Source organism: Octopus sinensis, linkage group LG8 (genome assembly GCF_006345805.1).
Source record: "Octopus sinensis linkage group LG8, ASM634580v1, whole genome shotgun sequence".
NCBI classification, from domain to species: domain Eukaryota; kingdom Metazoa; phylum Mollusca; class Cephalopoda; order Octopoda; family Octopodidae; genus Octopus; species Octopus sinensis.
Window position 1 is genome coordinate 95,821,256 of NC_043004.1, and position 19,931 is coordinate 95,841,186.

At 34.9% G+C, this 19,931-nt stretch overlaps 1 protein-coding gene across 1 annotated transcript; it reads right to left on the reverse strand.

The window, feature by feature from the left end:
• Window positions 1–2,581: 2,581 nt before the first annotated feature.
• LOC118764399 lies at window positions 2,582–14,664 on the reverse strand. The gene is made up of 5 exons (XM_036505173.1): window positions 14,486–14,664; window positions 14,098–14,174; window positions 6,223–8,069; window positions 2,928–6,186; window positions 2,582–2,837 (listed from the first exon to the last, which is right to left on the reverse strand). Exons 3-5 carry the CDS (start codon window positions 7,901–7,903, stop codon window positions 2,582–2,584), a joined length of 5,196 nt encoding a protein of 1,731 aa, XP_036361066.1. The 5' UTR covers window positions 7,904–8,069; window positions 14,098–14,174; window positions 14,486–14,664.
• Window positions 14,665–19,931: the final 5,267 nt, after the last annotated feature.

Consider the following 19,931-nt stretch of genomic DNA (forward strand, 5'->3'; position numbering starts at 1 on the left):
AATGGTGAATTTATGTGATAAATTTGTTGAAGGACTAGAACTGCTTATGTTCACCTGAGAACAAGCAATCATGACAGTATATAAAATCAAAGAGAGCCTACTTCAACAAAAATTTCATTAAGGCGTAGGAGTGGCTGTGTGGTAAGTAGCTTGCTTACCAACCACATGGTTCTGGGTTCAGTCCCATTGCGCGGCACCTTGGGCAAGTGTCTTCTACTATAGCCTCGGGCCGACCAAAGCCTTATGAGTGGATTTGGTAGATGGAAACTGAAAGCCCGTTGTATATATGTATATATATATATATATGTGTGTGTGTGTGTATGTTTGTGTGTCTGTGTTTGTCCTCCCAACATTGCTTGACAATAGATGCTGGTGTGTTTATGTCCCTGCAACTTAGCGGTTTGGCAAAATAGACCAATATAAGTACTAGGCTAACAAAGAATAAGTCCTGGGGTTGATTTGCTCGACTAAAGGCAGAGCTCCAGCATGGCCACAGTAAAATGACTGAAACAAGTAAAAGAGTAAAAGAGTAAAAAAGTAATATTTTAGATATCACTAACTTTCTCTGTTTACACTATGTCTAATCTAACCATCTTTTTGTTGTTATTCACACTTAAGTGTTTATACCTTTGTTCTTTACCTTGAGTAATCAGGCTGAGACTCATTTTATCTTATCTCTTGTATACTCATCTATTTTTCCTTCACTCCAACATCTGCATAATTTCTTCTTGTGTACATTTCAACATACTGACGTTGATGGTAGTAGAATATCTTAAGTTTTGGATCTGAGCACTGGATGGAACCACTCCGTCGGTTACGACGACGAGGGTTCCGGTTGATCCGATCAACAGAACAGCCTGCTCGTGAAATTAACGTGTAAGTGGCTGAGCACTCCACAGACACGTGTACCCTTAACGTAGTTTTTGGGGATATTCAGCGTGACACAGAGAGTGACAAGGTCGGCCCTTTGAAATACAGGTACAACAGAAACAGGAAGTAAGAGTGAGAGAAAGAGTGGTGAAAGAGTACAGCAGGGATCACCACCATCCCTGCCGGAGCCTCGTGGAGCTTTAGGTGTTTTCGCTCAATAAACACTCACAACACCCGGTCTGGGAATCGAAACCATGATCCTACGACCGCGAGCCTGCTGCCCTAACCACTGGGCCATTGTGCCTCCACTTCTGAGCATTAAAGTAGTTCCTTAACATGTTAACTACAGCAGCCAAAATCCTATCCCAGTATTCCTTAGACAGTTCAAACTTCACGTTATAATAACACATGCAAATGTATTCCTGTATGAAATAAAAATTGGCAAAGTGAACAACACTGAGAAAAGGATGATACGCAACAAGTTATTTTAAGAGTAGTCAGAGTTTTATAAAAACCTTTGCATAGAATTTTGAAAACCAGTTTTACAAAGTCATTATAAAACCATATGATTTAATAATTATTTATGGGAGAAATTGAAAGATGAATGAAGCAGCAAAACTTGCTTCAAATATTTCCAATATTCAAATTGTTTTATTTGAGTATTTTCACTTTTTTTAATGCAGTCATTAATCAATTATCTTGCAGTTGAATATTTAATCTTTCTTACTTTCAGTAAGATATGTTGCTTTAGTTTCAGTTTGTGATTTATTTATATTCAATATTTTTTAGCATATTTGACTTCTTGACATTTTGGTAGTCTTAATATTTTAAACACAATAAGTTGCTTTCTTTAGTTTCAATTGATTAAATTAGTCTCCAGAATAATATTCGAATGAAAATTTTATTTATCTGTCTTCCACATTAATGTTAATTTTTCTCTTCGATATTGTTTTCTACTTTCATTCTATTTGGTTTTATTTCAGTGAGCCTAAAGTGTTTATTTCAGTTCAAAATTATTGTCAAATTCCAGTTCATTCTTAAATTTAGTTGCAAATTCTGGCTGTTCTTCAAAAATTTCCTGATATAAGCATAAATATTTGAAGTTGCCTCTCTTGAATCATACATGCTATTTCAACTGAGATGTAATTTTTAAATTGTATTGATTCTCCTTCATCTAATAATTTTCTTTTGGCTTAGTTATTCAAAATTTGTTATTTAAATTGATATGTCATTTGATTCCACTGATTTGATTTAGGTGCATCATTTGATTCTGTTGATCAAAATATGGACATTTGATATTGCAGATCCATGCATGTCATCTACTGCCATAGATCTATGCATGTATTTTAATGCCATTGATCCACATATTTCATTTGATTCTGTTGGTCCTTACAAAGCCTTGGATGCTCTTGATCCATGCATATCACTAAATTTCACTAATACAAGCATGGCATATGAATCTACTAATATACGTATGCCATGAGATGGCACTGATTGTTTAGAATTATTTCTTACACTTGATGCTACAGCACTCCATCTTGCTTAATACCTCTGGTCCATGAATATCATTTGATGCTGTTAATTCAGGCATATTATTTGACGTCAAATATCTATGCTTGTAGTTTGCGCTTGACATTCCATATATATTACTCAATACCATTGATGCATGCATATTATTTGATTTCACTAATCCATGCAAATCTTTTACTTCTCATGATCCTTGCAAATACTTTGGTGCCTCTGATTGAAGTTTATCATCTGATTCTGCTGATTTATGTTTCTCATTAGATTTTGCTGATCTTATTTCACTGGATTTCATAGATTCATTCACAATACTGGATTTCATTGACTCAATTAATGATCTCTGCATTACACTGGATTGTCCTATTGCTAATGTTTCATTAAATTCTGTTGAATCACTTGAGTGAACCAGCTCAAATGTTGCATTTGAATTTATCAATTTGGAACTGATGTGAGATGCATCTCTGGATAATGAATGCCTCTTATTCTCTGATTCTGCAGGCTTGCTGAACTAAGCAGTATAATTTATTTTCTACATTGCTGTTGCTTCTTTAATTTCTGAGAAATTAATATTTGGCTCAAATTTTCTTTCTGCTTTTGACATAATATTTGTTCCACAGGAATTCCTCTGGCCAAGATTATTGGCTGTTTGAAACAAATTATTCAGTCTCTGTAAAGTCTGTGGCAGTAGTTTGTTCCGTGGAGTAAAGTTGTGGGGAAATTTACTACCTGTCGTTGGTGTGATGTTTAGCTTCATCTCTGTTTCTGGTTTCAAACTGGATGAAATTGGTTGTTCAAACAAAAGGCCATATTTACGTAAGGGTTTACATACATTGCTGGAATTGGCATCCATTTTTGGTTTTAAGCAAGCATTTGATTTAGATGCGATCACTTGTTTTTGAGCCTTCTCTACTAAACAGGTCTTTCTGTGTTGATACTGATCCAAAATATTGTTTACCTTTAACTTATTTTCCCATTTAGAAGTCAATTTTAGATTATTGATTGTCTGTAGTTCACTAACAGTTTTTCTCCTCTGCATATTTTTTGGTGTCAATATTTGATTCATTTCTTCCATATTATTTTTTTTAGACATTGTTTGTGTTTTTGTAATCTGTGGGCCAGAAAATGCCTTTCTATGTAATATAGCTTTATTTTTAACAAAATGTGGAGGTCTCAAAGACACTTTTGGCTCCAGTTTATCTACCAATTCATATGAATGGGCTAAATTAAATGATTGTATATTTTGCCTCCTTTTCTCAGGGCCATATTTAAATGCTTCTGATTTAAGACCTGCAGAAACTATTGTCTTCCTCAAGTTATTTTCATGAAATTGTTTAGTTGATTTAAATAGATTCTTTGAGTCTAGTGAATCAAACATCATTACCAATTCTATTACATTATTTTGCGTAGCTAGTTTCTCTTCTCTTTTTGTAACCATTGATTTAAGAATGTTATTTTGTTCATATGTTAACAGAGTTCCAGGAGTATTTCTTGGAGAAAATATATCATTTAGTTTAAATACATTATCACTTGCAATCATAAATTTTTGTGGAAATCCTTCTCTTGTCTCCACTGAATGGCAAGCATCAAACAGTGAGTAATGGCAAGGGAAACTAATAGTATTGGTCTTTGATTTTGGAATAATGCTCTTACTTTGATTCCATTTTTTCTTTGAAAGAACTTCATGTTTTGCTAGATTTTTCAGCTGAAGTGGCAATGGATCATGAGAAAATCTACCTGTGAGAATAGTCTTTAATTTCAATTCTTTCTTTTTACCTGGAATAATTTTATTTACTTGTCCTATATCACGAGGCTTCTGAACTTCATTTGATTTAAAATTATGTTTCAATTCCAATTTTCCTTTTGTCTGTGATGCCAATGTTGGCTCACTCATATTATGCCACAGAAGGCTTTGCTTTCTTCCACCTGTAATCTTTGGCTGGGAAGCATTTCTTCCATATGGTTCAGTTTTCAAATTACAGTTTTCTTTCCACAGAACTTCATGGTTTGGATTAGACAGGTTCTTTATCTTATTTATAGAGTTTTTAATTTTGGAAGCTATTTCAGGCATAGATAAAGATTCTAGATTTACAGAAACATTATCTTCACCTGCATTTATTGAACAGCATTGGCTGCTCGTCTTCAGTACGCTTGTCATCTCAGGTGGTTTTTCTGGTTCAGTTAGACTAGTTGAATGATGTAATGTATTTTCTTTATCTTTAAGTTCTGGTTCATACATTTCTTCTGTTGATACTGAATCATTCCTAGCCAAAAATGTTCTTACTTTTTCAGAAATAAATGGTGAATTTCTGAAAGTATTTGACTGAAGAAAATTCCTTATTTTTTGCAGTTCAATTTGGTCTTCATTTTTTTTCTTTTCCCAAAAGCTCCAGTTTGGTTCTTCTTCTTCTCTCAGATCAATTGCATTCTCTTTTGTACTTACGTAATTTGGTACCTCTTCTGATTTCAAGAAATTCTCCTTACTTTGACTAGGAGCTTCTTCAGATATGCATTTTATTCCAAGAGAAACTTCTGTGGCACATTCATTTTTTATTCTAAATGTAATATTTGATCGAACTAAGTTTTCTGATTTGATGTCATTTGTTTGTTTTTTAAAATTACTCAGTACTTGAGATGTCTGTTGCTTAGATTTCAAGTTATTTACATAGTCTTCCTTAACTGAACTTTGAGACTTTTTCGTACTGATTTGTTTTTGAGAATTCCTTCTCTCATCTGCTTGCATTTGTTCCACTGTATCTGTAGTTTTACCCCCTGTCATTTTTTGGGTTGCATATTTTAATTTACTCCTGTTTCTTTGTATCATCTGAGGTACAATTTCTGCTCTGGTTGGAGATGTAAAATTCACTTTCTTCTTACTTTTGAGGCTAACTTTTGATCTAACAGAAGAATTTCGAGTTCTCTTTGTTGACTTCATTGATGTGAAATTGTTTGTGGATTTCAGGTTAGCAGTCTGTTGTGATATTGATTTGTTGTCTGGTGGACATGGTATCAGTGGAATTAGTAAATATCTGTGGCTGTATTGATCCTCATCAGGAACCGGTTTCATATGTACAAGCCAAAGTTTACAGTCATATTTATCTTTCGGTTTTAATCTGTCCATTACTTCATCAACATTACACACTTCTATAGCTTCTAATGTATCAGTAGGAGTATCTTGTTTGTTATTAACTTTCAATGGTAAGGGAAGAGTATTTTCCCCTCTTAGGTCATTGATACCAGTGGCTTCCAAAGCATCGGTTGACTTGGCAAGAGTGACGTATGAAGTATTAACATTCTTCAAAGTTTTATCATTTCTTTGAAGAATATCATCACCCCTGACATTTTTGCTGACACCTTTGCCTTCCAAAGTTTCTGAAAGGTTTATAGGATGAATATTTTCTATTGCAGTATTATTCAAAGGTTTATCATTTCTGTCAAAAGTATTTTCCATTCTTACAATATCATGGACATCACTGATTTGCAGACCTGAAGAGTTGATGACAGTGATAAACTCAGCACTAAAATTTTGTGTTGAATTTTCATTTCTTTGAAAAGTATTTCCTTTTCTTACTGTGTTTCTCAGTTTCGTTTGAATGACTGGTTTAGCAGAATTTCTCTTTGGATTAGTTTTACCAGAAGTTGGGATACTATAACCAATTGAATATTTTTTATTACTACATGTAGAATTACCTGCTGTTGACTTAGCTCTGGCTGTGTCATTAGAACTTGCTGTAGTTTTACTTTTAGATACAATTTTACTTTTAGGTACAAATGAGCCTCCCAATCCAGTTTTATTATTTGATGCAGATTTTTCTCCAGATATAAATTTACCTCCAGTTGTAGATTTGGCTCCAGATGTAAATTTACCTCCAGATGTAAATTTGCCTCCAGATGTAGATTTATCTCTAGATATAGATTTATTGGTATATGCAGATTTATCTCTAGATATATATTTATCTCTAGATGAATCTTGATGTACAAAAGATATTTTTCTTATAGGTGTACTTCTTATAACAGTTTTAAAACTGTCTGCTGGAGTGTAAACTGCAGCTGAAGCTTTCTGTTTATCTGTAGATTTGCATTTAATAGCATTACTTCCAGTTACATTTTTTCCTTTAATCTTTATTCTATTTTCCTTTCCTTCTGGTGTGTTAGCAAACACACTTTCATTTCTGCCTGTTGATTTTTCTCCTGGATCACTAGTACTTCCAAATTGTGTTTTAATACCAAATACAGCTGTACGTTCCAGCACAGACTTCCTGGGAAATGCAGTTGTACTACCAGTTGCTGTGGTTTTACCTTTCACTATTTTTTTACTGCTGGGTATGGTTTTGCTACCTACTAAGGGTTTTGCACAATTCTCAGTCTTATCAAGAGATGTGGTTGAACTGACAGCACTAGATTTAATCTTACTTCCAAATACAATTACATCTTCAAGTACAGATTTAGCACTGGGTTTTATATTAGATGTTCTTTTATTTCTGGGTGTAGAAGTAGATGCAGCTACAGTTTTATCTCTAAATTCAGTACCGCAACCAAATTTACTCCTATTGTCCACTTCACTTTTGCATCCTAAAGTAGTTCTTAGTTTACCTTTGCATGGAATTCCACCTCCTTTTATTTTTCTTCTTTCTGGGTTTGATTTACCTACAAATTCATTTTTCTCGTCAGACATAGTTTCCCCTTCATCCATAATTTTATCTTTAATTAATGTTATACCACGAACTAGAATTTTGCCACCAATTGAAGTTTTACCATCAATTAGTATTTTTCCATCATATTCAGCTTTAGTACCTTCTGTATTATTACTTTCAAGCATATTTCTATGGTAAGGCTCTGGCTGACATTCTTCAATCTTTCTGATATCCATTCTACTGTTGTTTATAAATGTTGATTCTTTTCTTAAAGGATCTTTATTAAAAGATGCGATCATAATGCCAGGTGATTCTTCTAATTTAGAAGAGGATCTACTTCTAGCATCCTGGTATGCATTTAATGTTTTCTTAAAATGTAATGACTTCTCAGTCTGAAAATTTTCATGTATGCAGGTTCTGGTTCCTAACTTTGATACATTCTCTTTGTAAAGCATTTCATCTGATTTAAGTGCAGTCATACTTGTGAGTATATTTTCCAATTCCACGGCAAATTTTGATGATATTTCAGCCTTCAGATTAAAAGTATTCTTTGGTTTATCACCATCATTCTTTATAGTAATCCTCATCTGAATCACTGGGATATTACACTTATGCTTTTTCTCTCCTTGGAAAGCAATATTAGGTTCAAATCCATGTCTGGCAGCTTTTTCTTTAACAGTTTCCTTTGTGTTTTTCACAGGAACACTTGGTTTACATAAAGTTTTCCATCTTTGCAATAACAAGGAATTTGACTTTGAAGTATGCCTTAAATTCCACCTGTTCCATTGTTTGAATTGCAAAAATTTCAGTCTTGATGCCAGTTGAGATATGAAATCCTTCTCAGGGTTTAACCAAGAATAAGACTTATGCCTGTCCATTTGACCAAGTGTTTTCTTTGTGCTTCAAGACAACATCTTGCGTAAAATACATCTTTTTTTACTTGATATTGATGCTGTTTATACTGCAGCTGATGCTGGCCTTGATGCTTCTGTTCTTTATACAACTTTGGTGTCTTCAACTTGTCCTCTCGGGTACTGGAAAATTCTGAGGATAGAGTTAGAAAAATTAATAAATATGTGTGTATTGCATGTTGTGTGTGTGTGTATTAATTCCATAATACACCTCTGATGAGTGCAGGTTTACATAATTGGACTGTTACTTAACACTCTGTTGTGAACCCAATTGGTAAGATCGGTTTTAATGGATATAAAAATACTGTATACTTCAATTAATATATATACAGGGGTTGGACAAAATAATGGAAATACCTAGCATAATAGTATCATAATTTTGAAATATCTAAAAAACCGTCAAAAGCTTGTTTATTTTTACGTTTTTGATTTATTACTAGTGTTGCTTAATATGTTTTGCTAAAATTGCTGTTTCTTTTCAGATATCATAAGGAAAAGGTAATTAAAATTCATTAAAATGACAGATCTATCGGACTTTTAACAGGTCAAATTGTTGGTGCTAGCATAACGAAAATATCCAAACTGTTTGGTTTATCTAGAAGTACTATCTCAAAAGTAATGAAAGTCCTTGAGAAAGAGGGAAAAACCTCCTCATTGAAACAAAACACCGGAAGAAAATCAAAACGTTCAGATAGGGAGTGTCGGACACTTACGCAAATTGTTAGAAAGGATCACAAAAGTATAGCTCCCAAAATTATTGTAGAGCTTAATGATTACCTTGGGAACTCAGTTTTCACAAAAACTGTTCACCAGGAGCTGCACAAAGCTATAATTCATGGGAGGGCTGCAATCAGAAAACAGCTACTTTCAAACACTAGTGTTGCAAAGCGTTTAGAGTGGAGTAAAAACCTAAAGAATTGGTCCCTAGAGCAGTGGAAGAATGTTATTTTCGTGGACGAGTCATCTTTTACCCTATCTCCAACCACCGACCGAGTATACATGTGGAGACAGCCAAAAGAAACATTTGACCCAGATTGCCTTCTTCCAACTGTTAAACATGGAAGAAGATCTGTGATGATCTGGGGTGGGGAGCTATATCTTGGAAATTCGCCAGCCCAATAGCTTTCTTTCATGGCAAAATTAATAGTCAAGACTATTCAAACATTTTATCAGATCAAAATCATCCTATGGTTGTAGAACTGTTTCCAGAGGGAAACACAATCTTTCAGGATGATAATGCACCAATTCACACAGCTAAAGTTGTTACTGAATGGCATGAGGAACATTCTAGTGAAGTTGAACATCTTATCTGGTCACCACAGTCCACAGATCTCAATATTATTGAACATTTATGGTGCATTTTAGAAAAACAAGTAAGGAATCGATATCCTCCACCATCATCACTACAAGAAATGGAGACTGTTTTAACTGAAGAATGGACAAAAGTTCCTTTGGAAAAAATACAAACTTTGTACGAGTCCATACCTCATAGAATTCAAGCTGTAATTACTGACAAATTGAAATAAATTTGTTTGAAATTTTAAGGTGTTTCCATTATTTTTTCCAACCTCTCTATGTGTGTGTATGTATGTATATATATATATATATATATATATATATATATATATGTATATATAAATATATATATAAAACAAAAAATCCGTGACAGGCAGAGTCTTAATAGCTTCTATACTGGAGTGAAGGCAGCATGTTCTTTGTCTATCTCCTTAACTTCTTGGAGATTTTAGGTATAATTATATTAATGTGTTCATCTGTTTTAATATAATCAAATTCTATGTCTTTGTGCAGCTGAGGATTGCTCTGCATTTAAATTGATGTAAAGATTGCATTGTTCAATTAAATGGAGTTGCATGAAACGATTGTATATAATCAAAATAAGCAACAAGGATATCCAGAGTTAATGCAGTACAATCGTTTCTGTCGACCAAATCCACTCACAAGGCTTTGGTCTGCTTAAGGCTATAGTAGAAGACACTTCCCCAAGGTGTTATACAGTGGAACTGAAACCAGAATCATGTAGCTGGGAAGCAAGTTTCTTACTACACGGCCACACCATAAAAGAAAAATGGTAACAATGGAACACATAAATGTAATAGTACCGAGTGCTATGTTCATTCTGCTGATGGAAATGTAAAAAACCCTGAAACTCATAGAAGTTAGTATAAAAATAATTATTTTGTAGGAAACGTATTACTTTTTACCTGCTTCTTCTGCAAAGTGAAATTGAGAAGCAGGTAAGATATAAATGAGACATGTAGAAGGATGTATCAATCTAACTGAAAAGAAATTTCTAGAGTAACTTTTTGCTTGGTATCTTAAACATATGAAATGGACTGGTGGTCAACGTATTTAATAACATTTTAGCACTCGCATCTCTTAGAAAGGGAAAGGTAGTTTGGTTATGTTTGCAAATAGATTAAAACAAAACAGGTATATCTTAAAATATAACTAGTTAATGTAAAGTTGTGTCAGCTTGATAAAATGTGCGTCATCATTATCGTCGTCGTCGTCGTCATCATCCTCATCATCCTCATCATCATCAACATCGTCATCATCATCATCATCATCCTCATCGTCATCATCATCATCATCATCATCATCATCATCATCATCATCATCATCATCAACACTATCATTATTAAACGTCTGTTTTCCATGCCGGCATGGGTTGGACAGTTTGACTGAAAGCTTGTAAGCCAGGGAGTTACACTAGGTTCCAATCTGGTTTGGCATGGTTTCTGTAGCTGGAGTGTAGTGGGTGATTTTTACATGCCAGCGACATGGGTGCCATTGATACGACACTGGCATCAATGATGCACACAAACGGTGCTTTTTACATCCCACTGGCATGGGTGCCAGTCAAGTGGCACTGGCACATGCCATGACTACGATTTTACTTGGCTTGATGGCTCTTCTCAAGCACAGAATATTGCTCAATGTTTGAGGGGTGATTTTTACTTGCTGGTTACATGAGACTGGCACCAGCCACAATGATGATCTCACTTCGCTTGATGTTTATTCTCAAGCACAGCATATCACCAAAGGTCTTGGTCACCTGTTATTGCCTCTGTGAAGCACAACATTCATAGATCATGCTTCACCACTTCGTCCCATGTCTTCCTGGGTCTACCTCTTCCACAGGTTCTGTCCACCACAAGAGTGTAGTACTTCTTCACACTGTTGCCTTTTTCCATACCCATCACATGACAATACCAGTGCAGTCATCTCTCTTGCACACCACATCTGATCTCTCTTATGCCCAGCTTTTCTCTCAAGATGCTTACACTTTATCATTCAAGCACACTAACATTGTACATCCATTGAAGCATACTAGCTTCATTTCTTACAAGCTTATGCATGTCCTCGATGGTCACAGCTGATGTTTCACTGTCATGTAGCATAGCTGTTTGCTCACAGGAATCATACAGTTTACCTTTCCTTTGAGAGAGATACTATACATCATAAGATGTCAATTGAAAGAGAAGAAGTGAATGAAGCAGAAAGATAAATACAAATGATTAAAAGTTAAATAGGAGATTATAGGAGCCCAAAGGAAAAACAGTCAGGGAAATTTTTTTAAAAAGGGACATCTATAGGGCAAAGTATTGTGAACTGAGTTAGAAATTTTCAAAAATAGGTGTATGTGGTAATAATGAATAATTTTGGTCATGTTAATGCAATATAGCTAAATAAATAAATAAATAATTGAAAGATAGTTGGACAACTTTTGTGAGGAAAATAAAAAGATATATGATTTAATAACAATTTGTTTCTCAGAAAGTAGAGAGTGAGCCACTAAATGGATATGATACTTAAGTGACAAAACTTGAATCTAGGTTTAAATAATCAAATTAATTATGGCAAAAGATGAAACTAAGTTTAGAGTCAAAATTATTAGTTTGTAAGATGTTAAGATTGTCTGTGATATTGTTACAATTAAAGAAATTATATTCGTTGAAGAAACATGAGATGTTATACATAACAGACTATTGGCTTGTGTTGCAATGCACTTTATGCTGAAGTAGTTTACTGTCTATGTGAATCAAAAAAGAGAAAACAGTACAATACATGCAGAAATATATTAGAAGGAAGGAAGAGTATGTATAATAAATTAGCACCTACTTAGAAAATAGGCTTAAGGTATTTTAGAAACAAGAAAGAGTTTTTAGGCGTTGTGTATCTGTTGTAGACAGGAGACAACTTGATAAGATGGAGACAAAATGGAAAAAAGAAACTCTGCTTTCTTTTTCTTTCTTTTACTTGTTTCAGTCATTTGACTGCGGCCATGCTGGAGCACCGCCTTTAGTCGAGCAAATCGACCCCGAGACTTATTCTTTGTAAGCCCAGTACTTATTGTATCGGTCTCTTTTGCCGAACCGCTAAGTGACGGGGACGTAAACACACCAGCATCGGTTGTCGAGCAATGCTAGGGAGACAAACACAGACACACAAACATACACACACACTTATATATATATATATACATATATACGACAGGCTTCTTTCAGTTTCTGTCTACCAAATTCACTCACAAGGCATTGGTCGGCCCGGGGCTATAGCAGAAGACACTTGCCCAAGATGCCACGCAGTGGGACTGAACCCGGAACCATGTGGTTGGTTAGCAAGCTACTTACCACACAGCAACTCTGCTGTTTACTTTTCCCATGATTTGATATAAGCCTAAGAATCATTACAAACTCAAGTATTTCTGTTTAATAAGTGTGGGTTTTTCAAAGCAAATACACCTAAAGCCAAATATTCAGCCTTCAGCTTGTGCTTACATCGCACTGCTCATTCCATCAGCAACAACTGCTCTATAATGAAGGATATTCCTTTCAACAATCTTGGAGTGACTAATACTGAATAAGACAATTTATATGTTCTTTGTAAAACTAGTTTCCCCACTTTTATTAAACCAACAAAATTTGAATGGCCTACTTAGAAATTTAGGATTGGCAGTGTGGCAAAAATAAAATTTAATACAGTAAAGTACTATATACTCTCTCTCTCTCTCTCTTTTACTTGTTTCAGACATTTGACTGCGGCCATGCTGGAGCACTGCCTTTAGTCGAGCAAATCGACCCCGGGACTTATTCTTTGTAAGCCCAGTACTTATTCTATCAGTCTCTTTTGCCGAACCGCTGAGTGACGGGGATGTAAACACACCAGCATCGGTTGTCAAGCAATCCTAGGGAGACAAACACAGACACACAAACACATACATATATATATATATACATATATACGACAGGCTTCTTTCAGTTTCCGTCTACTAAATCCACTCACAAGGCATTGGTCAGCCCGGGGTTATAGCAGAAGACACTTGCCCAAAATGCCACGCAGTGGGACTGAAACCGGAACCATGTGGTGGGTTAGCAAGCTACTTACCACACACAGCCACTCCTGTGCCTATATATTTAAATTTTACTAAATTTTGGGAAAATTTAAAAGACTTAGTCAAATATAGCAGAATTTGAATTGTAGAAAGTATTTTGGAGAAGTGAAATTATAAATTTATAACTACAAGTATAACCAGTGTTAAGTAAGTGTTGCATTCCTGAAAATTGCATTAAAACATGGAACTCCATGTTACAAAATATATTTTGTATTGACTTCCATGGAACAGGAGAAGTCAATGGGAAATAGGTTTCCTATCATGGAATTCCATGTGATGGCTAGGTTTTCCAGAATATAATGTTTCCTTAAGGTGTGGAATTTTCTATGTGTTTAATACTTTATTTATTGCTTTCCAGAACCCTTTGAAAGCTTTCGACAAATTAAAATATTTGATTCATACTTAAATTGATTTAAGTGATTAAATACCCTCTCTTACAAATCTATGACCTTTTTAGCCCTAGTAAGATATGATTCATTAGATTTGAAAGAACCATTCGCTCTAAGCTTTTATCAGTTTTTTAATCCATATCCTTTAATACTTTGTCACCATATCTCTATTGTAATGCATTGTCTTTGTTTAAAATAATTCTGAATGCATGGAAGTATTTAATGAAATGACTTTGTCGTTATGTCAGTGTTTGGGACATAAATTAACATAGAGTTTTAATGAAGGTTTTGGTTTATCCTGCAACGAAGGGTAGTCTCGGGTGGTCTGGTAACAAATAGGTTAATACAGAACAAACCTTAAGTCAATGACAGCGTTTCAATATCTTCACTCAACTTATTGGAAATATCAGCCAAATCACCCTTAAATCACATTCTGTGGTTTTACTAAAAAGGACATATTGAATAGCTTAATCCTGGATATACTATGTTGGGAGAAAGCGTATAGGATATTGATAGCTCAAATGTCTTTAGTCATAGATCAGCTAGATTGTGGCTCAATATATCAAACAACAAGGCATGGCTTATAATTATATTACATTTACATTTTTAAGCATGATAGAATGAAAAGAGAGACAAGAGAAAGAAAAATTGGGATCAAGAGAAAAATATTCATATTAGATTAATAAAATCAGTTGATAAAAATATATAAATATAATTCAAAGAAAATAATTAACAAATAATTACATTAGGGAAGATATATAAATTCTTCAAAAATCAAGAAAGCAAATTATTTGAAAGGGTAATATGGCGAAATAATGCTACATGGTATCATCAAAGCCGTAGATTGCTAGAATATAAACAAGAGAAAGCAAAATGAAGAACTGGAAACAGAAAATTAAAATAAGAAAAAGACAAAGGAAAAGTCGAAATGAATTCCTTCTGAGCAATGATGTAGTGATGACATAATAAAGCAAGACAACATGATTGTGTATTTGCACAAATATGAATGTGTGTGTTGTGTATATCTATGTGTGTGTATAGGCGATTGTGTGCATGTGTATGCATGTATGTGTGTGCATATATATATATATTCAATTTATAATGTGTATATATATATATATATATATACATAGACACACAGATACACGCAGACACAGACAGACAGACACACACACACATATATATATATACATATATATATATATATATATATACATATATAATACATATATATATATATATATATTATATATATATATATATATATACATATATACATATATACATATATATATACGTATGTACATATATATATATATATATGTATATATATGTATATATAATATATATATATATATATATATATATATATACATATATATATAGATATATATTATATATATAGGTTGTTGATAAATAGATAGATAGATAGACTTGTTTCTGTCACTGTGGCCATGCTAGCCAAATACATTGATACAAATACCAGCCATGCTGGTAGTTGATTGCTGATACTTCCAAGTACACCAATCACTAATGGTATCCTCCTCCTTATTGCCCACAACTTGTGTGTTTCCCACTTCAAATCATCATAGTTATTCAGTTTTCTCCTTCTTTCTTTTTTACCCTGTTGTCACTGGAACATGTTATGTTGTTTATCATGCAAGTTTTTTTTTGTTTTTTTTTTTACCACAACATCGTCAGTTTTCTAAAGTCTGATTTGATGGTCACACTGAATCAAAACACCCCACCGGATTTTGTGGTCTTCATTCTCTCAGTGACTACTTGTGGGATTTGGTCATACCATGTCTTAGCTCTTTGTAGTCTGTGATTTCCACAGAGCTCCCAGTGGATCATTCTTGCCACATTGTAACATCATCTTTTGTAATCACGTTGTGTCAATTTCGGGCATTTTCGCTAAAAATGTGCCATACACTTTCCCTCCTCTCATTACACATCCTGCATTTGTCACTCTCAGTTGAGTTGTCAGTTCAGCACTTCACATAGTTCATCCTTAATGCTTGTTCTTGTGCCACATATATAAGTGCTTCTGTCCCTATCCATAACCATCATCCTTCCATAACCACCATTCATCCATAACACCATTCATCTGTAACCACCATTCATCCGTAACCACCATTCATCCGTAACCACCATTCATCCGTAACCACCATTCATCCATAACCACCATTCATCCGTAACCACCATTCATCCATAACCACCATTCATCCATAACCACCATTCATCCATAACCACCATTCATCTGTAACTACCATTCATCCATAACTACCATTCATCCATAACCACCATTCATCCGTAACTGTCTAGGCATTCATATCTCTTGCAAACTGACCATACACCTTTTTCTTTCCCTGCTATTTCGTTTTTTGTTGAAGGCATGTGGGTTAGTGGTTAGGATAATCAGCTTATGATTGTAAGATTATGAGGTCAATTCCTGACAGTGTATTGTGTCCTCAAGTGTCTTGCTCCAGTCCACTCAGTTGGCTCCAGTCCACTGAGCTGGCAAAAATGAATAGTATCCGAAAAGCTCTATCTGCGACGATTTCATCTCAATTGAAGGAGAGGGGCTTTCTCCGTCTGGGTTGCGGATCTGTGGAATAAGCTGCCGGACGAGATAGTGAAGATGCCGACGACCATTCGGTTCAAAGTCTCTCTTGACCAGAAATGGCGTGAACTCTTTGCATGAACACCCTCCCTGTACATAACTCCATGTCCCCCTACACGGCCTTGCTTTTTGCTTTTTGAGCCAAAAAATTAACTTAACTTAACTGTATCTGTAATTCAAAGGGCTAGCTTTGTCACATTCTATGTTATGCTGAATCTCCCTAAAAATAGCATTAATGGTACATGTGCTCAACCACTTTTACTCTTTTATTTATCCTTTTCTTTGTTTCATGTGGAACCAGCACCCGCACCAACACTTTTTATGTGACACCTCAGTTTTAGATTCTCAGTTCTGTTGTGGTGTGTGGGTGTTCTTGAGCACAGCAATGCACCACATATCTTGATCCTCTGTTGTCTTCTTTGTAAGATTCAGCATTGTACCATAGTTGTAAATGAGTATCACTGTCATATAAGCAGTGTCATTCTTTTTCAATATTCTGTGTAAGCATGTCTGATCATGCAAGCACTGATAAGTGGACATTAAAATGATGACGACACACACACACACACACACACACACATGCATGCATTCACACATGCATATACAATCACACATGCCATGTATGCACAGTCGCTATTTCTAGCAACTGAGTTACCATGCAGAGGGTCTGTCTCTTGTTTGATATGTGTAATGTGTATAGAAAGTATACATTTATGTACAGCAAACATAAACGAATATATAACACCCACCACAAAGTAGATTGTTATTAACTGTTATTAATAATGATAAAGTCCTCCTATATGAGACTGTTATAACACGTTTTTATGAGACATTTTATTAGTCTGTGCAATATCTCTTATATTGCAGTTTGCTAACTAGACTTGTTTGATACTCTAACCAGCCATAACCTCTGGTGGAAAAATCTAATCACAATATACATGTAACAGAATAATTGTGTTTGTTTATAGTGATCTATAAGTGAAGTTTGATAAGTAATTAATTCAACTTCAGTATGTTTGTGATATTGCATTCACTGACATCTCTGCTCTCATGAGACTATGAAAAGATATAGAGTTTTAACTGCACAACTTTCTTTACCAAGCAGCCATATGTTTGTTTGTTTTGTTTTTTTTTGTTCTGTTTTATTTTTTTAAGACATGGTGGGTAACAGTTAAAATAATGGATGCCGACATTTTATGGAAACCAGTCTTGGGAAAATTAAGGAAAAAGTGACACCATTGAGATTTGAACTCAAAAAATGGCACAAGCAAAGTAAGATGAAATCTTTTATCTGTTAGCTTTTATTTGTTTTTAGTTATTTTTGACTGCGGTCATGCTGGAACACCACCTTCAAGGATTTTAGTTGAACAAATCAACCCCAGGGCTTATTTTTTAAAGCTTAGTACTTATTCTATCAGTCTCTTTTACCAAACTACTTGGTTACTGGAATGTAAACACACCAACACCGGTTGTTGAGTGGTGATGGTGGTGGTGGTGGTGGAGACAAACGCAGACCCAAAAACACACACATAGATATATATTCACATATATATATATATATACGACAGTCTTCTTTCAGTTTCCACCTACCAAATCCACCCACAAGGCTTTGGTTGGCCGAAGGCTATAGTAGAAGGTGCCAAGCAGCGGTACTGAACCTGGAAACCATGTGGCTGAGAAGAAAGCTTCTTACCACATGGCCAAATATTTACTTTAGTTTAATTGCTATTTTATTTTTTATTGTTATCTTCTACTTGCTTCAGTCATTTGGCTGTGGCCAAGCTGGAGCACTGCTTTGAAGTATTTTAGTCAAATAGATTGACTCTAGTACTTATTTTTAAAGCCTGGTACTTACTCTTTGGATCTCTTTTGTTGAACTGTTCAGTTAAAGATATAAATCCTTAAATCCTTAAAAATGATTTAGCCCGAAGGCCGCGGCCATACTGGGGAACCACCACTAATAAGTTAATAAACCTAAATCAGTTGTCATGTGGTGGTGGGAGACACATGCAAACACACACACAACAGGCTTCTTTTAGTTTCTGTTTACCATCCTCTCACAAAGCTTTGGTCAGCCCAGGGCTATAGTAAAAGATGCTGGTCCAAGGTACTTTGCAGTGGGACTGAACCCAAAACCATGTGGTTGAGAAATAAGCATCTTACCACACAGCCACATGTTCGAGTACCTAAGATATTTGGTTACCAAACTGAACTATACTGTCATCTGGCAAACTGATGACATCTGTCATCTGGTAAACAGACACTACAATAGTTTTTAGCTTATATCTCCTTCAGAAGTTTTATTGTTTAATTCTAGTTATGACGATTTAGTAAAGATCTGTTGGTGAAGTCACTTATCATAGGTTAGTATAATGTGGCGAAATGGCAGAATCATTTTTCTGTATTTCTTCCAACTGTACATTCATCATCATCATTGTTTAACATCCGTTTTCCATGCTAGCAAGGGTTGGACAGTTCGACCGGGGTCTGGGAAGCCAGGAGGCAGCGCCAGGCTCCAGTCTTATCTGGCAGTGTTTCTACAGCTGGATGCCCTTCCTAATGCCAACCATTCCATGAGTGTAGTGGGTGCTTTTTACATGTCACCAGCACAGGGGACAGAGGAGACAAGCAAATGGCCACGATCGGTTGGTGATTTTTACGTGTCACCAACACGGATGCCAGCCAGGCGGTGCTGGCATCAGCCACGTTTGGACGGTGCTTTTTACATGCCACCAGCATGGGTATCATAACTACAATTTCTATTTAATTTTTATTTTGATGTTGGTGTTGACGTACTTGACTCAATAGGTCTCCTCAAGCACAGCAGGTTCTGTGTTCAAATTCCACCAAGGTCAGGTTTGCTTTTTATCTTTTCAGGCTCAATGAAATAAGTACCAGTCAAATATTGAGGTCCATGTAATTGACTAATCTCCTTCCCAAAATTTCAAGCCTTGTTCCTACATTCCTACAGTAGAAAAGATTATAGGTCTGTATTCTTTCCAGTAGAATTTTTATCTATCATCTGATGAAAGCCATAACATCTGTGCTAAATCTCAACTTTTCTAAGTTTACGGTAGTTTTCTTTTCTTTTCTTGTATAGTTCCATGTAAAGTAAAGATGTAGTTTGAAGATGATAATGTAATTATAATGTTATATTGATTTTATGTGTATAATTTCTTCTTGCATCTTTAATGAAGTAGTATGTAGTAATTAGCTATGAACTATGATGGAGAACATCTGGATTACTATGTTTTCTGGCAAAGTAATTAGCAACAGGATTAACAGACCAAAACAGAGTGTATCATGATAAACAGATAAAAAAATGTACAGCAGTATGATAAATGGGCCAAGATTTATTGTAATGTGAATAAATAGACAAAAGTTGAGTGGCAATACTTTTAAATATAAAAATATATATAGTAGCACGATAGTTTGTGAAATATATATAGCAACATGATAAATAGACACCTGCCTCAACCTTTGTCCACCTCTGCTATTACCAATCACTCCCCCCACCTTACTTACTCTTGCCTTTATCTTGTCAACTATTTCTACCTTTGTACACCT

Coding starts and splice junctions, on each gene's coding strand:
- LOC118764399 (XM_036505173.1), bottom strand. CDS start 7,903: ATGGACAGGCATAAGTCTTATTCTTGGTTAAACCCTGAGAAGGATTTC. Junction 6,187..6,222: donor AGCCAAATCTACAACTGGAG/GTAAATTTATAT, acceptor CTGCATCAAATA/ATAAAACTGGATTGGGAGGC. Junction 2,838..2,927: donor ATTAAAGAAGCAACAGCAAT/GTAGAAAATAAA, acceptor ATCTCACATCAG/TTCCAAATTGATAAATTCAA.